General features: G+C 45.9%; 1 protein-coding gene across 6 annotated transcripts in view; it reads left to right on the top strand.

Moving 5' to 3' along the window:
* OGDH (oxoglutarate dehydrogenase) overlaps positions 1–20,409 on the top strand; it is a 90,504-nt gene that overhangs the window by 49,779 nt on the left and 20,316 nt on the right. For 5 of the 6 annotated variants that reach the window (XM_032244334.1, XM_032244336.1, XM_032244333.1 and 2 more), the window contains 6 exons: positions 5,650–5,765; positions 11,456–11,610; positions 12,089–12,235; positions 12,858–12,948; positions 13,660–13,839; positions 18,706–18,834. In XM_032244334.1, coding sequence (XP_032100225.1) covers positions 5,650–5,765; positions 11,456–11,610; positions 12,089–12,235; positions 12,858–12,948; positions 13,660–13,839; positions 18,706–18,834 — 818 coding nt within the window. The remainder of the gene's footprint in view (positions 1–5,649; positions 5,766–11,455; positions 11,611–12,088; positions 12,236–12,857; positions 12,949–13,659; positions 13,840–18,705; positions 18,835–20,409) is intronic. The other variant, XM_032244338.1, reaches the window with a different exon arrangement.

The following is a 20,409-nucleotide window of genomic DNA, read 5'->3' as shown; positions in this document are numbered from 1 at the left end:
TAACTATAAACCCGGCACTTTGAGAGACTGACATGGGAGGATCACTTGAAGCCAGGAGCTTGTTGCCTGGGCAACATAGCAAGACCCTTTCTCCACCACCAACAACAAAAAAAATTAGCCAAGCATGATGGAGCATGGCTGTAGTCCTAGCCACTTAGGAGACTAAGGTGGTAGGAGCCCAGAGGTTTAGGCCTGCAGTAATCTATGATTGCACTACTGTACTCTGGCCTGGGTAACCCTGTCTCTAAAACAAACACACACACACACACACACACACACACACACACAGTCTGTTAGCTCCAGTTAGTTGATGGCTTTTGAGTTATATATTTTTGCCGAATTTCTGTCTAGTTTTTTAGTCAGTTATAGAGAGAGGGGTATTAAAGTCTCAGTTTATAAATGTGCGTTTGTTTCTTTCTCCTTTTAGTCCTATCAGATTTTGGGTTACATATTTCACACCTCTGTTCTTTGGTGTATACACATTTCAGATTGCTATGTCTTCTCAGTCGATTGACCCTCTAATCATGATGGAATGTCCGTCTTTGTCTCTGGTAATTTTGTTTGCTCTGAAGTCACTTTATCTCATATTAATACAAGCCACTCCTACTTATATTTGATTAATGTTTACATGATACATTTTTTCCTTCTTTTATTTCAGCCTGTCTGTATCACATTTCAAGTGAGTTTCTTATGGATTAGCATATAGGTGCATTTTGTTTTGTATTTATCTACTCTTCTTATAATCGCTGTCTTCTATTTAATATATTTACGTCATTTTATTTATTTATTTATTTATTTAAAGACGGGGTTTCACCATGTTGGTCAGGCTGGTCTTGAACTCCCGACCTGAGGTGATCCGCCCGCCTTGGCCTCCAAAGTGCTTGGATTACAGGTGTGAGCCGCTACGCCCGGCCCGTCATTTATATTTAATGTAATTATTGCTATGTTAGGGCTCAAGTCTGCCATTTTATATTTTATTTTTTGTTCTTCTTTTCATTGCTTTGCTTTCATTTTCCTATGCTGTGAATTTTTAAGCCCACATTTAAAATTTGTATTCTTAATTATATATAGTTTTTTTTTTAGGTAGAGTTTCACTCTTTCACTCAAGCTAGAGTGCAGTGGGGTGATCTCGGCTCACTGCAACCTCCGCCTTCCAGTTTCAAACGATCCTGTCTCAGCCTCCTGAGTAGCTGGGATTATAGGCACCCACCACCATGCCTGGCTAATTTTTTTGTATTTTTAATAGAAACAGGGTTTTACCATGTTGGCCAGGTTGGTCTCAAACTCCTGACCTCATGATCTGCCCGCCTCAGCCTCCCAAAGTACTGGGATTACAGGCGTGAGCCACCACACCCGGCATAGTTTTGAGTGTATCCTTTTACATAGTATTTTTAGTAGTTGTTCTAAGTATTACTACTTTATATAGACTTAACCTGTCGTAGTCTACTAGTGTCATCGCTTTTCAGTACATATTAAGTATGGAAACCTTACCTCCTTTTATATCTCTTTACCCTCCTTCATTGATAATATAATTATCTTAGATATTTTCTCTACATACGTTTAGAACTATATCAGCAGAGTTATAAGTTTGCTTCAACCATCAAATGTAATTTAGAAGACCCAAGAGTAGAGTCTGATGTAATACCCAGATTTTTGCTTTTTGTGTTCTTTCTTCCATCTTGGTGTTCTAAGATTCCGTCTTTTATTGTTTCCTTTCTGTTTAAACTGCTTCCTTTGGCCAATTTTTTCCAGCATGTCTGCTGGTGACAAACTTAGTTTTCCTTTACCTGGGAATCTCTATTTCCCCTTCATTCCTACAGGGCATCTTGGGTAGATAGAAGATTCTGATTAGACAGAATCCTTTTCTTTCAGCTCTTGAAAAGTGTTTTGCCACTTCCTTCTAGCCTCCAAGGTTTCTGATGAGAAATCCTGTCGTTTGAATTGTTTTCCCTATAGGTAAAGTGTCACTTTACAATGGCTGCTTTTAAGATTTTTTCTTTGATTTTATTTTTTAGAGGTTTAATTGTATGTTTTGGCATGGATTTCTTTGGGAATATCCTGTGGATTCACTCAGCTTCTTGAATCTTTGGGTTTTGTCTTTTACCATATTTGGGAAGTTTTTTGCTAAGTACCTTTTCAGCCACCCTCTTTGTTCTCTGCTTCTTTGATTTCATCCATATGTAAGTGAAATCTTTGATTATAATTATCACTTGTCCCCTGAGTCCCTGTTCATTTTTTATTTTCTTTCTATTCTTCCAATTGATTAATTTCTGTTGTTCTGTCTTCAAATATACTGATTCTCTGCCCCTCCGTTCTGCCATTGGGCCTGTCCATTGAACGTTTTTTGATTTTTTTAAAAATTTCTATTTGGTACTTCTTTACATCTTTAGTTTTTGGCTGAGACATTGTATTTTGTGATTTACTTTTTAAAATTTGTCTCTATCGTGTTCTTAGTTGTTCATTGAAATTGTTTGGGCCAGGTGTGGTGGCTCATGCCTATAATCCCAGCACTTTGGAAGACCAAGGTGGGCAGATTCCTTGTGCTCAGGAGTTCAATCAAGACCAGCCCGGCCAACATGGTGAAACCCCATCTCTATTAAAAATACAAAAACTAGGCTGGGTATGGTAGCCCACACCTTTAATCCCAGCACTTTGGGAGGCCAAGGCAGGCGGATCATTTGAGGTCAGGAGTTTGAGACCAGCCTGGCCAGCATGGTGAAACCCCATCTCTACTCAAAATACAAAAATTAGCCAGGAATGGTGGCACATGCCTGTAGCCCTAGCTACTCTACTCAGAAAGCTGAGGCAGGAGAATTGCTTGAACCCGGGAGGTGGAGGTTGCAGTGAGCTGAGATCGTGCCACTGCACTCCAGCCGGGGCAACAGAGTGAAAGAAAAAAAAAAAAAAAAGAAAAGAAATTGTTTGATGATGACTCTGTTCAAATCGTAGGTGATTTTAACATCTTGGTCATCATGGTGTTGACGTCTATTGCCTGTCTTTTCTCATTCATTTTGAGATATTCCTGGTTCTTGTTATGAATTATATTTTATTGTTCCCTAGACATTTTGGGTATTGTGAGAGTCAGGATCTTATTTAAAACTTCTGTTATAGCAGACCTTTTGTAGACATTGTTCTGGTGAGGGAAGGGCAGGGCACCACTTTGTTATCACTGGCGGAGGTGGAAGTCCTTTTCTTACTCAGGTGTCCACTATTACTGGGATTAGGGGAAGGGACTGATGCATTACCTTCCAGAGAGGAGGACATTTTGGATTCCCTCTTGGGCCTTTGCTGAAACCTCTGGGATGGGGTTGGATGCTAGGGCTCATTACAGCCTGGTGAGGATGAGGGTGAGGGTGGGGCCACAGTGTTTTCTCTGGTATTTGGCTGTAGTAGAGCAGTTTTTGTCTTTTTTTATCTTGATAGGCTACCTCTTTCCTGGTCTTTTGGTAGGAGCAGCTTTTGTCAGGCTTTTGTTATCAAAGACACCTCTTAAAGTTTTGAGGTTGCTGGTTCTTCTGCTCCAAGTCTGCGGTATTTGAAGCAAAAAAAGAAACCCAGGGAATTCCCTGCTTTGTTTTGCCTTGAGACTTCCCTACCTGGTCTGCCTTATTCTCTTCACCTTTCAGAGTTGTCTTATGACTGTTTTGCATGTAATGTCTAGGATTTTTAGTTGTACTTGTTGGGGGAATAGGGAAGAATATGTCTATTCCACTTTCACCAAGCACTCATCTATAGATTTAATTTCTCAAACAGCTAGAGATCTAGAAGTGTACCAGCCGTTCTGAGGCTCAGCAGTGCAGCCCAATGATAGAAGTGAAGGACCATCACATGGTGAGGTCAAGGAATATCTGTAGGCCCCTGCTTCATAGGGTCTTCATGCTGAAAGATTGCAGCCAATACACAGTCCTCATCTAGGAGCATACACTGGACTGATTCGTTTCATCATCAAAATATTTTCCCAACAAATATGCACTGTTATTCTGGTTCTTGATTAGCTGCACCTGACCTGAGATTTTAAGTCAGGAAAAATTTCTCAAAGATGATTCTATTTTTCTCCATAAATACTATAGGGCAATTGCCCGAAAGCCAGGCCATAAATGACAAGAGTGATGTGCTTCACCTAGGCCCAAGTGGTTGTTGTGCCTTCAGTGTTGACAGACTAATAGGAGGGAATGGGTGGACAGGCTTAACTAAGCCTCTACTCCTGACACCACCCTCCAGGTTTAAAAAAAAAAAAAAAGCCAGATTTGCTTCGTTTTAATAAAACAAACAGGGCTTAGAAAATGTAGAGTTTGCTTTTAAGACTTAAAAACCAAACCAAAACAAACCTCTCCTAAAGCTAAAGCATTAGATAAATAAAGGCTGTAGTTCCCAAACTGTGCTTGAATCAGAATCACCTTGGGAGATTGGTGGCCCCACCGTAAGACTCACTGAGTCAGTACCAGGGTTGGATCCTAGAAACAAGCCTTTTTATAAATCTCCGAAGAGATCCAAATACACAGTTGTTAATTGTCCACCATGCTTATGTCTCCCAGTGGCTCCTCTTAGTCTTAATTTGGCCAGGAAACAATGAGAATATTTCATCAGGTCTAGTCAGATGTAGGAGACTTTGCAGAATACCAGTTCACTTTGCATTCCTGGAGCCTGAGATAATACTGGTATAAGGTATTCAAGTGCTAGTGACTCCTGAACTGTGCTTTTTGCCCTACTCTAGCTAATAAATGATGTCAGGATAGGTGCCAAACTGGATAAAGGAATCTATGGTGTCATTTGACAGTCCTCCCCTTTGATACAGCAAGATGAAACAAGCATAATGCCAGAGAAAGAGTTCTTCCAGCGTTACTCTTTCTCAGACTGAGACACACTTCCAGGTGAGGTGTCTTCCCCACAGTGCTTCAGCGAATATTAGTGCTTACTCAGTTGGTTCCCACTGGAGTCGGGAGAAGGGAGGGTTGCACCTGTGACTGCTGAGTACTGCCTGCAGAACGGGCTCAGAACGCGAATTCAGGAATTTCAGAAGAGGATTGTCCTTAATCCAAGGGCAGGGGCTGTTTGCCCACTGCTCTGCTGCCCCATGTTGCACCCCTGCCTGGAGCTCCCACAGACCAATTGATTTCTGGTGACTATTTCTCCCTCACTTCTTAGTTCCCCTCCCTCAGGTTTTTGACATTCACCACATGCATATACTGTTGTCATTGATACACCTATGATCTGTTCTTCTGTATCAATTCTTCCTTTTCCACTTTAATTCCTCCTTAACAATTTTATTGATTTTTGATTGACTAACCCAGTGCCTTTTTATGGACCTGTCTTCCCACCTTCAAAATTGGTTACCTTTGGGAACTTGAAATAAATTTGTCTCTAAATTGTGAATAATTGGTATACTTAACTACCACATGCATAATATGAATTTTATTGTGGCTTACCTATGATACTCTAATATCCTCAGCTTCTATTTATTGCTAAAGTTTGTGTTTCTGGCTGTAAAATATTGCTTATTTTTTACATATTTCAGGAGCTTTTTATATGATTTTTTTCTTCTCTTTTTGCTCCCCTGGGGAGTTCTTCCCCTTTCCATAAACTGTGGTCCCTGCATGGCCGTGCCCTGTCCCTCCTCATCTGGCTTGTCCTGCCCACATTGCCCTGCAGGGTTTTACGGCCTGGACGAGTCTGACCTTGACAAGGTCTTCCACTTGCCCACCACCACTTTCATCGGGGGGCAGGAGTCAGCGCTTCCTCTGCGGGAGATCATCCGTCGGCTGGAGGTAAGAACAATTTCCGGAAAAGTCTAATGGACTTGTTAAGAACTTGTATTAGCAGGATGGCTTTGAGACTAGTTGTATTTTTTTTTCTTTGTCATATCTTTTTATTTTACTTTTACTCTGAGACAGAGTTGCTGTCACCCCAGCTAGAGTGCAGTGACACAGTTCAGTCACTGCAGCCTCGACCTTCTAGTCTCAAACCATCCTCCCACCCCGACCTCTCGCAGCTGGGACTACTGGTGCACACCACCATGCCTGGCTAATTTATTTATTTATTTTTTATTGTAGAGATGAGGTCTTGCTGTGTTCCCCAGGCTGGTCTTAAACACCTGGGCTCAAGTCGTCCTCCCACCTCAGCCTCTCGAAGCGCTGGGATTACAGGCATGAACCAGTCCTGTCTTTTCAAAAGTTAGAAGGGAAGGGGGACTTCTGTTGTTGTTGTTGACATTTTGTGATAGAAACCAGTGGTTTTGTGATCAGCCGTAGAGAAGGGAAGTAAACTCTGCTTTCAGATCCCACTAGGAGTTTATTACAGATGGCAGGAGAGTCACCTCAACCCTGAGGGACAGGCCTCAAGTCAGGGATGGCTTCTTGCACAGCTGAGTGCCAGGGCTGCTGGGTGGTGGCCACTCTCCTCCTTCCCTCTCTCCCTCTTCCTCTCATCCTTCTGCTTTGTTTCATTTTTTTTTCCTTCTCTCTGAACTCTGTTATTACTAAGCCTGCCAGGGAATTATTTCATGCACACACATGTGGACAGTGGCTAAGAGTCATGGCTTTGCTTTTAAGCCAACTGTGTCTAGTTCCTCCATCCTGGGCAAGTCATAGCCTTCCTCAGTACAGGGTGACTTCCATGCCCATTGCAGAGAGGAGAATGGATTTGATGAGAGGTACATGCCAAGAGTTGGCTATTACTGTTACTTAATGCTGTTCCTGGTGTTAGAGCTAACGGATTGAGGTTAAAATAGGCTGAGGAGATACCTTGGAATGGGACCCTTCAGAATTGAGCATATAGATCACCTGGAGTCCTGCCTATCATATAGGGGCTGAACTAACCCAGGTTGAACCACACTGGTCATCCGGGCTCTCTGAGGCTGTTCCTGTCATAGCTGGACATTAGAACTACCCAGAGAGCTTGCAGAACTCATACCCAGGCCATAGCCCAGGTCCCCTAAGTCAGAATCCCCCTAGGATCCCAGGGATTAACCCTTGCTGCAGCAAGTGAATTTTATTTTATTTTATTTTATTTATTTATTTATTTTGAGACGGAGTTTCGCTCTTGTTACCCAGGCTGGAGTGCAATGGCGCGATCTTGGCTCACCGCAACCTCCGCCTCCTGGGTTCAGGCAATTCTCCTGCCTCAGCCTCCTGAGTAGCTGGGATTACAGGCACGCGCCACCATGCCCAGCTGATTTTTTGTATTTTTTTTAGTAGAGACGGGGTTTCACCACGTTGACCAGGATGGTCTCGATCTCGACCTCGTGATCCACCCGCCTCGGCCTCCCAAAGTGCTGGGATTACAGGCGTGAGCCACCGCGCCCGGCCTTAGCAGCAAGTGAATTTTAATTTAAAGTTCTCTTGTCAGTGGTTCCACAGTTGGCTGCACAGTGACTTAAAATGATCTCAGTGTCCTGTGCTGGCATTTTCTGTAGTTTGTGATGAGCATCCTGAAGTATTGTCAGCATCTCAGCTTGGAGCTGCTTCACTGCTTGCCTTCCTCACTTACAGGGAAGAAAGGGGTGGAAACCAGACCTATGTGCCGGCATCAGAAGGTTGTTGGCTAATGGGATGTAGTGGGCACCAGGAGGGAGTGATAAGGGTTAATCCAAGGAGAATGAACATTGTGTCCTTCCTGTCACCTTTATCTGCACCCACATCATCACACTGACCATAGTCTCTAGTTCTGCCTACTAGCCATGTGTTAACTATTGAGCACTTGAAATGTACAAAATATTGGACTTCTAAATGTTGAAAAGATAACGTTTGATATATTGGGTTAAATAAAACAGGAAAATTTCGTATGGGACTACTAGAAAAACAAATTACATATGTGGCTCACACCGTATTTCTATTGAATGTTGCCAATCTATAGAAGTTTTTGTGTTGCCTGGATCCCCCACAAATGGCACCCCATATAGCCTCTCCAAGTGGCCCTGCCCCCAAATTATTTCACTGTTCGTGTGTTCCACTCAGTTCTCTCAGTGTATTCCCTGATACAGCAGCCATCTGGTGAGTGTAGTCTGCACTGACAGCAGACTCAGCATTAGTGTCTTTTACCTCAGAGGGGTCCCCTGGGGGGAGCTCAGCAGCAGGTAGCTCAGCCTTTTTTTTTTTTTTTTTTTTTTTTAAAAGACCAGATCACTTTCTGTTGCCCAGGCTGGAGTGCAGTGACACAATCACAGCTCACTGCAGTCTCAGCCTCCTGGGATTAAGCAATCCCCCTACCTCAGCCTCCCAAGTAACTGGGACTATAGGAGCGCACTACCATGCCCAGCTAATTTTTCTATTTTTTGTAGAGATGAGATCTCACCGTGTTGCCCAGGCTGGTCTTGAACTCCTGGACTCAAGTGATCCTCTTGCCGTGGCCTCCCAAAGTGCTGGGATTACAGGCATGAGCCACTATGCCTGGCCCCAGCAGCTTATTCTTAAACATGCTCTCACAATGGAAAGTTTCCATGGGATCACCATCTCCATAGCATGCCATGATTTCACCTCTCGGGGGCCTCTTCAGTACCTTCCTTCTCAGAGAGCAGAATGAGGGGCAGAGGCATTGATGTCCCTGTGGCCAACTTCCTATCTGAATCTTGAATCCCAGGTAGTTCCGATTTCATCATACGAAGGGGTGGAGGGCCTGAAGCATGTTGAAGGGCTGTCTCCCTTGCAGTCCAGTTGATGCCAGAGCCCTGGAGTTGGCTCTCATTGTCTGGGACAGTTGGACCTTTGCCATAGGAGTCCAAGGCCATACACCCTCCTGGCCCCAACTTAGAAGACTCCATTTTCACAACAGTTTACAGACATTTGCATAAACTCCTCATCACCCTGCCTGATGGTGATGCTTTACTTACATTTAATGTGTGTGTATGTTAGATTGGTGGTATAATCAGACAGATTGTAAGCTATTGATCACGTGACATGGTGGTCCATTTGTAGCTTTTTTAAAAATTAGAGGAGATTCAACTTCTTGGTTTCCTAAAATTTGTCTCATTAGAGGGAAAAGCAAAGAATCAGCCCCTGAAACTTGCTGCCCTTTTCTCCTGGAGACAGAGCCAAGAACAAAGAAAACACAAGACAATCTTGTGGCCCGGTAACTACATCTCCAAGTTAATTGCTAAAGTAATACCGATGTTGGAGAGATACTGATTTCTAGAGTGTTTAACCCACTAGTTTCTTTTGTTCAATAATGGAAATTCTGCCACTGTCAGGTGTAAAAGGGAGAGGAAAGGCATGGGCAGAGCCTGGGTGTAGCACAGTTCTACCAGCTCTGCAATTGGAGACAGCAGTAGTGATGAAGGGAAGAGTTCTTCCTCACAGCACCCTTCATCTGTTGGCATTTGGGGTTGGGATGACGAGGGGTGGGCAGATAGCCAGTTGCTGGGTTTGCAACACAAGTATGGACCCCATCCAAAGAGGGTGGGTCCTCTTTGAAGGTTCTCATTAACAGCCACTCTGGGGCTGACCATGTCTTCCTGAATGGGTTTCTGCAGAAATGTAGTTTCTTCTCCTGTTCAATAGATTGGGCGCTAGGGATCCCCAAGTGTCTGTAAAGGTGACATGGGACAGTGGACTGATATCAACTCTGAAGCTAGGGATTGGGGGGCCCACTACACCCTCTTCTTGGTTTTTTTTTTTTGTGCATCTAATTTAGAAGCTTATCTTAGTTTTATCTTAGATGTGATTAGAAAATATGGTTTGGGATTGTCTTAGTCCATTTTGTATTGCTATAAAGGAATACCTGAGGTTGGATAATTTATAGTTTATAAAGAAAAAGGGTTTATTTGGCTCACAGTCTAATCGGGCATCTGCATTTGGTGAGGGCCTCAGGCTACTTCCATTGCCAGCGGAAGGCAAAGTGGAGCCTGCTTGTGCAGAGGTCACATGGTGGGAGGGGAAGCAAGAGAGTGAGCCGGGAGGTGCCAGGCTCTTTTTAGCAGCCAGCTCTCCTAGGAACTAATAGAGCAAAAACTTACTCACCTCTGAAGGAGGGCATTAATCTATTCATGAGGGATCCACCCCAGAACCAAAACATCTTCCACGTGGGCCCACTTCCAACATTGGGGATCAAATTTCAGCATGAGGTTTGTGGGGGAACAAACAGTGGTTAATAAAAATACCTTAACTACTAGGGTCTTTTCCAGCAGCACTTTCTCTTCTAGTTTCTAGGTAAGATTGTTCTTTTATTGACTTGGATAATAATAGCTAGAGTGTTGTGGTTGGCCATAATTTTGAATTCAGGCAAAGTTTGCTTTGTTTCATGACCATGGAGCATGTATGCAGGGATAGCCCACCCTCCGCAAAGCACAGGGCTGGTCTCAGATTCAGCACATCTTTTAACTGCTCGTGCCGGCTGTTGTGAAAACCAAATGGGGTCATAAACGAGAGCTGCTGAGCAGGACCTGACCCTCTGAGCACGCTGGCAGCAGTGGCTGCTATAAAGATAGTCAGACGTGGCTTTGGGGGTCTACAAAGTGTCTGTTGGCCCTCATCAGGGCCTGTCTCCTTTTTACTCCATGCTGACTTGCAGTTTGCTCTCAGCCTTTCATGCTGGTCCTCTAGGGCAGCTGTGCAGGCTGAGCAGTGGGCCTCTACAGGAGCACCAGGCTGAGGGCAGCCTGAGATGGATTTTTTTTTTTTTTTTTTTTTTTTGGCAGCCTTTCCTCCTCTCCTGAGGTGGATTTCTAAGAGCCCAGTGCCTCCTCTCGCTCCAGGCACCTCTCTTCCTGGCTTCCTCCCTTCTGAGCTCTGCAGATTGGGGTGCTACTTCCTCGCCTGAGCTGTGGGGTATGAACATGGTGCAGGACGTCTTGATCTGCCCAGGATCCTGACTTTTGTCTTATGGGCAATCTTGCTTCCTGAGGCAGAAGGATCATTTGAGCCCAGGAGTTCAAGACCAGCCTGGGCATCATAGTGAGACCTCATCTCTCTAAAACATGAGGCGGGATGATCACTTGAGTGCAAGAGGTTGAGGCTGCAATGGGCCCAGATAGCGCTACTGCACTCCTGCCTCAGTGACAGAGAGAGACCCTCCCTCAAACAAACAAAAAAGAGACTGTAAATCCTAAACAGCCATTGAGCCTATGACAGCCTATGGGCATTTCCTGTCATGGGTGCTGGCACAGGTCTAACCTTGATGACAGCCTGTCTTCCCTGGGGAAGGACCCAGTTCCACAACTGTTGTGGTCTGTGCTTCTTGCCACAAAGGTACCAGAGTAGAACTGGGGTTGTTCCTTGGCCTGGCCCTTGCAGGGCTAGGAGGTTCTTTGTGTGCAAGTGACCCAGGTCCCTGAAGGAAGCACTTCAAGAGGAGGACCTCTACCTGGTACCCACTCTGTCTCACCCTCAGTCATCCCTGACTGGGGTACATTTCAGAACAAGCCTCCTGCTCCTCCCCACCTTCTGGCTGAATGGGCAGTCGGTACTCTTGATGCATCCAGGCCTGGTTAGAAACTCCCTTGCCTGTGTGTTTCTGTATGGAATAGATGGCCTACTGCCAGCACATTGGGGTGGAGTTCATGTTCATCAATGACCTGGAGCAGTGCCAGTGGATCCGGCAGAAGTTTGAGACCCCTGGGATCATGCAGTTCACAAATGAGGAGAAGCGGACCCTGCTGGCCAGGCTTGTGCGGTCCACCAGGTATGGGTCTGGCCCTGGGCCATGGGGCACACATCCCCAGGGAAGCAGCAGCCCTGTGTGTGTTGTTCGGGCCTGTGTGCAGCCTGTTGGCCCAGGTGAGAGAGGGTTTGGGGAGGTATAGGTAAAGCTGCAGCTGCACATGTATGAAGAGACACCAGGCAAGTAGAGTCAGCCTTCTGAGCAACCTCCGTCTCCTGAGTTCAAGCGATTCTCTTGCCTCACCCTCCCAGTAGCAGGGATTACAGGCACATGCCACCACGGCCGGCTAATTTTTATACGTTTAAGTAGAGATCAGGTTTCTCCATGTTGGCCAGGCCAGTCTTGAATTCGTGACCTCAGGCGATCTGTCCACCTTGGCCTCCCAAAGTGCTGGGATTACTCCCAAAGTGCAGTGAGCCACTGTGCCTGGCCCAGAGCCCCCTCTTTTTGGTCAGGAAGAGTGACATTGTCCTTCAAGGTGACTTGGTTCCATGTCCAGGTTTGAGGAGTTCCTACAGCGGAAGTGGTCCTCTGAGAAGCGCTTTGGTCTAGAAGGCTGCGAGGTGCTGATTCCTGCCCTCAAGACCATCATCGACAAGTCGAGTGAGAACGGTGTGGACTACGTGATCATGGGCATGCCACACAGGTACAACTGAGGGCGTGCCCCACCTGCTTTCTCACCATCTCTGCGGGGTATGTAGGAGGCACCAGGTAAAGGCACTGAGAGAACAGCTGTTTCCTTCTCAAGTGCCAGTTGTGAGCCTGAGCTCATCTGATACCTGCGGGTGTCTTGTTTTGCAGGGGATTCTCACATTCCCTACCTCTGGAAGACTGCAAAGTCACCGTCACAGCCAGAGCCATGTGTAGTTTCAGACTGGCATTTGGCCTTACATTACATTTTTATGAAAGTTAAACCCAAGTTCCCTTGCTGAGGGTTAAGCTGGAGGAAAGGCTGCTTCCTGACATTGGAGGGGAGTCCAAGACTTCGAAAATCGGAGATGGTGTGGGGAGGGAGGAGAGTAAGGAAGCCTCAGGCCCATGGCATTTCCATATCTTCTGCCTTTCTGTCACCCACGGTGGCCTTGATTGTCCAGCAGGGAGAGGCTCAGTGCCCACATTAGCTCCAGTTCACAGCTATTCTTGGGCTGCAAACCGAGGAGGTGCTGTGTCCTGGAGGAGGGGGAGAGGGTGGGGATTGTAACAGCCTCCCCGCCATCTGGAAGCTGTGACCTCAGGCTCTGCTCACTTTACTCGCCCATACGTTTCAGAGGGCGGCTTAACGTGCTTGCAAATGTCATCAGGAAGGAGCTGGAACAGATCTTCTGTCAATTTGATTCAAAGCTGGAGGCAGCTGATGAGGTGAGGCACCTGCAGAGAGACACATCTAGCAGAGCCCCAACTTACACGAGACCCCCAGCTCCACTTCTTTCTCAAAATAACTTATGAGGGGTTGATTCTTCTGTACCATTGTGCTTTGCCTTCCTTGTTGGAAGGATTTTAGTGTTGGAACAAAGGAGGGGACTACTGGTCCACCTTCTGGTTGGAGGTCTGGCAGCCCCATGCTGAGTGCAGGGGTGTATCCCCTCTGGCTGAGGGACCTTCTCCCTGTGCCCTGGGTGGGAATGATCCTGGGAAAAGGCCTCTGTATTCTTCTACGTTGGGTTCCTGGGGTTAGAAATCCCATATAAGGCTAGGCACAGTGGCTCACGCCTGTAATCCCAGCACTTTGGGAGGCTGAGGCAGGCGGATCACCTAAGGTTGGGAGTTCCAGATTAGCCTGACCAACATGGAGAAACCCTGTCTCTACTAAAAACACAAAATTAGTTGGCGTGGTGGTGTATGCCTGTAATCCCAGCTACTTGGGAGGCTGAGGTAGGAGAACTGCTTGAACATGGGAGGCAGAGGTTGCGGTGAGCCAAGATCACGCCATTGCACTCTACCTGGGCAACAAGAGTGAAACTCTGTCTCAAAAAATATATATGTATATTTTTAAAATCCCATATAAAATGGCTGTTTTGGAGACTGAGTATCTCTTTGGCCAGAGTGCAAATTCACTGTTTACTCCATCAGGGCTCTGGAGATGTGAAGTACCACCTGGGCATGTATCACCGCAGGATCAACCGTGTGACCGACAGGAACATTACCCTGTCCCTGGTGGCAAACCCTTCCCACCTTGAGGCCGCTGACCCCGTGGTGATGGGCAAGACCAAAGCTGAGCAGTTTTACTGTGGGGACACAGAAGGGAAAAAGGTAAGGCCCAGAGAGAGGCATGCAAGGCAGATTGCCGAGGCCCCATGTTCTAGCATGGAGTTCTGCTCACCAACATAACCCAGAGTCCTGGGTACATCTGGACTTTAAAAAAATATTTAAAGTCAACTTTAAAAGAATAGCAATAGTAAAATCGTCCTGCTTGCTACGTGCCTTCTCCTGAAGTTGTACTCATCAGAACTATGTGGGGAGTGTGCCTTTGTCTTCACCACATCTATGAAGGAGTCAGGTTTACAGTTATTCGGAATGGACGAAGAGATGTTTTCACTGAGGAGGAGAGTTGGAGCGTCTCTGTAAGGAAAAAGTGTAGGTTAGCCTGAAGGAGAAATTGTAGAACCGAGACTTGTCAGGAGAGTCCAGCTTGCTGTGATCAGAGGCAGGAATTCATGGGGCTGGTAGGAGACAGACGAGGGCTCAGGCTGCAGGTAGGTGGGGTCCTACTTCACCATCGAGCGCTGGGGGTTGGCTCGCCAACCTGTTTGTGTAGAAATAGTCTCAACGGATTGTAACTGTTTGCCCTTATTTAACTTCAAGATAGAATCTTATCTAACAAATTTTATAGTTCTTATTAATGATGACTTAAATAATTAGAAAAAATCAAATATTTGTAAGGTCTCATATATGGGGTCTGGGAAACATACAAAGAAGACATCATCACCTTTCTCTCTAGAGCCTCCTATTCTTTTTAAAAAAAGGATCATGTGTAAGGAAGCAAATAGCACATACACAGCGTGATAGGAAACTGTGGAGTTAGCCATCAAGAGCTTTGGAAGAGGTGTGCAGGGGCGTGGGCTAGAGTTGGACCAAGGATAGAAAGCAGACCCCTCATCAGCAGAGCAGGTAGTCGTAATTTTATTTGAGAAGTGGCAGGATTTAGGTAGGTGGGAAGGGAAGAATGTTTTCTGGAGATAAAAGGTTAAGAGCAGAGACGCAGGGTGACTTGGGGACACAGAGCAGGGAGGGGCCAGCCTCCTAGTTGTGCCTCTGGAAAGAGGTCAGATCTATATTAGAAGTGGAACCAATTATTAGTTTACTGGGTTCTGTAATTCTAAATACTGTAAATCTACTACTCTCATGCTTAGAGGGTTAGAGGGAGGGAAACTGCCATCATAGGTAATGGAGTCTGGGCTGGGGAAGTGATCCCCCCCATCGATCAATACTCGCCGTAAAGAACGAGCATGACACACAGGGATGCAGAGGTCATTCCATGGCTTCAAGCTCATGGGGCCAGGACAGTGTCACAGAAACTTCAACTAGACGCAAAGAGGCCTCAGCTCTGTTTGGGGAACCTGCAGCCCCTGCAGGCAGTAACAACACTGGGTGTCTGGGATGGACTGGCCTGAGGTGAGATCGGCAGGGGGAGCCCAGTATCGGGGTGACCAGTGCCTCTGTTATTTCCACCCTCTTTGGCTAGAACATTCGCTCAGGCATTTGGGCTGAGGATTGGAATGAAATTACCGAAAACTTTAGGTGACTCCTGCATTTGTAGATTTTGGATAAAAATACATTCTAGCAGTACTCAGCTTAGAATGCTGGAAATTTCCCAAAAAAGAATGAAATAATTAGAGTAAAAGTGTTAGAATATATTTTAAACTGCCACAGATGGTCATACTGATTGGTCCTTTCATGAGATGCCAGGACAGGAGAGGCTGGCTAGCCCCTGATTTGCTTATAAGTCTGCATGTAGCTGAGTCCGAATTGTCAGTCCCTTTGTTTTCCAGTCTACACAAACCGTGTTGTCACAAGTTTGCCTTGCCCCAGTGTGGATAGTTGCCAGGCCCCCTTTCTGAGCCTCCTTGTCACCTTGCCTCAAGCCCTCACATGTCCCCAGCAGGGTCAGTGTGGGGTGCACAGGCTCAGCCGTCTGCCTGTTCTTCTTACTCCTCTTGACACCCATAGAACATGATTTGATTTCTGTTAAATCCAGAACTCAGGGAGCTAAAGTGTGTGTTATGTAACTCTCAGCATTTGTGAAAAATTACATGCTTTGTATAAGTGCAGCTGAGGTCGTCCCCTAACCTCGTGCATGATGGTGACACAGACCTGATCTGGCTCACTGCTAATATGGCCTTTGGGATCTTTGTTCATGAAAGCATTTCCTCAGTGCAGCTATGCAACCTGCCGCAAAGGGAGAATGCACTCCTGCCAGAGGTACAGCTCAGGCTGCCAGACACAAGGAGATTCCCCTTGTGTGCTGGCTGTGATATCAGCAGCCAGCTACCGCAGTCCAGTATAACATGGCAGTTGCAATACAACATCACCAAGGTGATCAAGAAAAAATACCATGACAAGAGGAAGACTAACCACAGGTGCCCTGTCAGCACAAGACAGACTGTACCAAGAAGTATCTGCAGGAAGAAGCAACACACTCTGGGGATCAGAAATACATGAAATGTCAGTGACTCAAAACCAGAGGCTTTTACACTCAAGCAGCCGCAGCATCATGGCAAAGCTGCACACCTCCAAGGGGGCCCCTAAGCAAACCAGACCCCTACGTCTACATGCCGCTATCCTAGTGAGCATCTGCCACATCCCCTAAAAGGCAGGACACCTGCAGTTCTGTTTTTTAAAATTCTAGCTTTTTTCCCTGACATGCAAATCATGGGTCTTCCCTTCCTACCAAAGGTGACTCAGCACAGTGCTGAGGACCAGGGTGGTCACAAGAACTCAGGGGGGTGCAGGTCAGTAGGCCTGTAGGCTGAGGACACAGCAGGAGAGAGTGTTATATATCACCTCATTAGCCAGTGTCCAGGTTTTTTGCCAAACACCCATCTAGATGGCATTTTGTAAAGATAAGATTAACATTTAAACCAGTAGATTTTGAGTAAAGCAGATGACGTTGCACCATGTGAGTGGGCTTCATCCAGTCAGTTCAATGCCTTTGAGAAAAGACCAAGGTTCCCAGAAAAGAAGGAGTTGTGCCTCCAGACAGTCTTCACTCTTAAGCTGCAACATCAGCACTGCCGTGGGTCTCCAGCCTGCCAGCCCGCCCTACAGACTTTGCACTTGCCAGCCTGATTCCTTAAAAATCCATCATTCTCAGCCACGCATGGTGACTCATGCCTGTGATGCCAGCAGTTTGGGAGGCTGAGGCAAGAGGATTGCTCAAACCCAGGAGTTCAAGACCAGCCTGAGCAACATGGTGAAACCCCGTCTCTACAGAAAAATGCCAAAATTAGCCAGGCTTGGTGGTGTGCACTTGTATTCCCTGCTACTTGGAGGGGGCTGACGTGTCAAAATCACTTGAGCTTGGGAGGCAGAGGTTGCAGTGAGCTGAGATCGTGCCATTGCATTCTAGCCTGGGTGAGAGAGTGAGACACTCCCTCAAAAAAAGAAACGAAAGAAAGAAAGGAAGAAAGAAAAGAAAGAAAGAGAAAGAAAGAAAAATTCTCTCTCCCTCCTCCTCTTCACCCTATCAGTTCTGTCTCTCTGGAGAGCCCTGACTAATACAAGGGTTTTGGAGAGGTATAGGCTGTATATTCAAGAAGTGGAGGTGGTGGGCTTACATGATTATGGCATTGGGGACACCAAGCTAATCAGTAAACATATCGAAGGCCGTGGCAATGGAGTGTCTTGCAGCTATATGAGATATTTATAGATGTGGAAGGAGGTGGCCTAGGAAAGTATTGGATTAAAATTTGTAGGTATCAATACAAACTCATAGTTTTATTACATACACACAAACACACAGAGAGAGATAGAAATAGCTGTGTATATGTGTACATGCATATGCACATATATTTTTTTAGGTCTGTGCTGAATGGAACTAAAAATGATGATATCCTGGCAGCAATGAACACACAAATACTGGTCTTAAGTCCCATTCTCTACTGGAGGAACCTGGCTTCTTAGAGAAACAGCTCATACCATACAAGGCTGCACAGGGACAGTACAACATGAAGCTGCAATGCTCTGTTTTCCAGGAAGCAAGGAAGTGCTCATGAATGAAAGGGACCTGTCCCTGTTGACAGGAAGGGGAGGCAGCTGGAAGGAGCTGCTCTCCACATCAACCTGAAACAGTGAGAGCACTGAAATAACTAACTATTAATCATATAACCTGTCGAATAAAATAGGAACTGTGAGTACATATTAACACAATCAATAAACAGGAGAAGCAAAGGCTCTTCCTTGCAGAAAAGGCCAATGAATAAATGTAGGAGCAACAGAAACTGGTATTTGCCATCCATCAACCACCTAAGGGGCTGGTTTAGGCGTGATTGTCAATATTGCTGAGGCTGGAGTGGAGGCTTGAGGAAGAACGAGATATAAAGTTTCTTCTCACAGAGTATTATCACTGTACTCATTGCCCAGGAAAACAATGATGAGTGAAAGGGAGGATGGCAGACAGCGGCCTCCCAGATGAGCAGAGTTAATCTGACCTGATGCAGGGTGTCCTTCCTAAGTGGGGACCTAAGGTCTGTCAAGGGTGCAAAGGCAGGAAGGATGAGGAGCTGCTCCAGGTTGAAGGATAATAAGAGACCTGGCAAGCAATGCTGCCCTCCCATGTGTGGTCTGGGGTGGATGGCTGAGCTAGCGCTGCCCTTCTGGAACAGAGGGTCCAGATGGTCATGTTGGAGAGTGTTCTAGCGGTACATCAGGTCTATAGCTCTCTCAGTGCTCAGAGCAGATGATGATGGCAGAATGGCAGGGTGTGTAGGTGTTGAGCAGACACACCAAGGTGCTAGCATGTTGGGGACCTGGGGTCTTGTGGGCCTTCCTACTACTTTCTATGTTTGAAATTATCTCAAAATGTTATTTTTTGAAAACAAATGATGCATTTCCTCTGTTGGCCTTGTGGACTTGGCAATCAGAACATTTTGGATTTGGGGTCTCCTTTGATGTCCACAGGTCATGTCCATCCTGTTGCATGGGGATGCTGCATTTGCTGGCCAGGGCATCGTGTACGAGACCTTCCACCTCAGCGATCTGCCATCCTACACAACTCACGGCACCGTGCACGTGGTCGTCAACAACCAGGTACCTCACACCAGCCTCAGGCTTTGCTGCTCACGTCAGGCTTACTTAGAATGACATCTCTGAGTTATTTAGGACATTTACTGTTTTCTGATTATAAAAATACATCTGTTATTAAACACCAGGTGCGGTGGCTCATGCCAATAATCCTAGCATTTTAGGAGGCCAAGGAAGGAGGATTGCCTCATCCCACAAGTTTGAGACCAGTCTGGGCGTAGTGAGACCCCCTATCTCTATAAAAAAATTGAAAAATTAGCACTGGGCGGCTGGGTGTGGTGGCTCACGCCTGTAATCCCAGCACTTTGGGAGGCCAAGGTGGGTGGATTACCTGAGGTTAGGAGTTTGAGACCAGCCTGGCCAACATTGTGAAACCCTGTCTCTGTTAAAAATACAAAAATTCTCCGGGCATGATGGCAAGTGCTCGTAATCCCAGCTACTCAGGAGGCTGAGACAGGAGAAATTCTTGACCTGGGAGAAGGATGTTGCAGTGAGCCGAGATTGCGCCACTGCACTCCATCTCAAAAAAAGGGAAAAAAAAGAAACTGGGTTCCATGTACACAGCTTTATATCCACTTTTATTTACCACGTATTTGCTTATATCATTACATATCCTTTTAAAATAATTTTAATGGAAATATAAGTTGTTTCATAAAATGGACTCTTAGGATTCTCATTTTTTATTTTCAATAATGTTGTGATGAACATTCTTGTGAGTATTTCTGCACAGGCCTGATATGTATCACCTGTTATACCTGTTAGGTCCTCCCACTAGGCATAGCTAAGTGTTCCTCTCACCAATGCATGTGAAATTTCTGTAACAGATATTCTAGTGCCTTTTAACTCTAGGTACTCTACTAGGTACCAGGCAGAGCACAGGTGTGCTCCTTATCATCACAGACCTCCTAGTTTAGCGCAGGGTCAGGGTGCTCATAGATAACGCCATCGCCATGAAGTGGGTATGGGAGATGTTCTGCAAGATACCGGGCTAGTCAGCAGACGATTCTCTGAGGATTTGACATTTAAGTGGAAACTTCAAGGTCAGGTAGGCAAGTATTGGGGAGTATCGGATCAAGTCAAGGGAGAGGTCCTAAGTGTCTGAGGGAGTGGGCAAGGCCATCACAGCTCATGGTTAGTGCAAGAAAGAACTGCCATCAGCCAGCTCCTGAGGAAAGCTCAGTCCAGTCGCATTGGGAGGCCATAGGAGAGATTGACGCAAGCAAGTGATGAGATACTGGTTGGCTATAAAATGATTTGTTATAGTGCAGAATGGATTAGAGGAGGACAGAGAAACAGATGCAGCTATCTCAGCAAAGAGTAGAGAGAGAAAGGGAAAAATTTAAATAAGTAAATATGGTCACTATAGCAAACACTAAAGAGCTCAAAATTTAAGAGGTCAAATACTGCCAGGCACGGTGGCTCAAGCCTGTAATCCCAGCACTTTGGGAGGCTGAGGCGGGTGGATCACGAGGTCAAGAGATTGAGACCATCCTGGTCAACATGGTGAAACCCCGTCTCTACTAAAAATACAAAAAATTAGCTGGGCATGGTGGTGCGTGCCTGTAATCCCAGATACTCAGG

This window comes from Sapajus apella, unplaced genomic scaffold, assembly GCF_009761245.1.
Source record: "Sapajus apella isolate SASKATOON/1434 unplaced genomic scaffold, GSC_monkey_1.0 scaffold54, whole genome shotgun sequence".
Lineage (NCBI taxonomy): Eukaryota > Metazoa > Chordata > Mammalia > Primates > Cebidae > Sapajus > Sapajus apella.
This window is presented reverse-complemented; position numbering and strand designations above follow the sequence as displayed.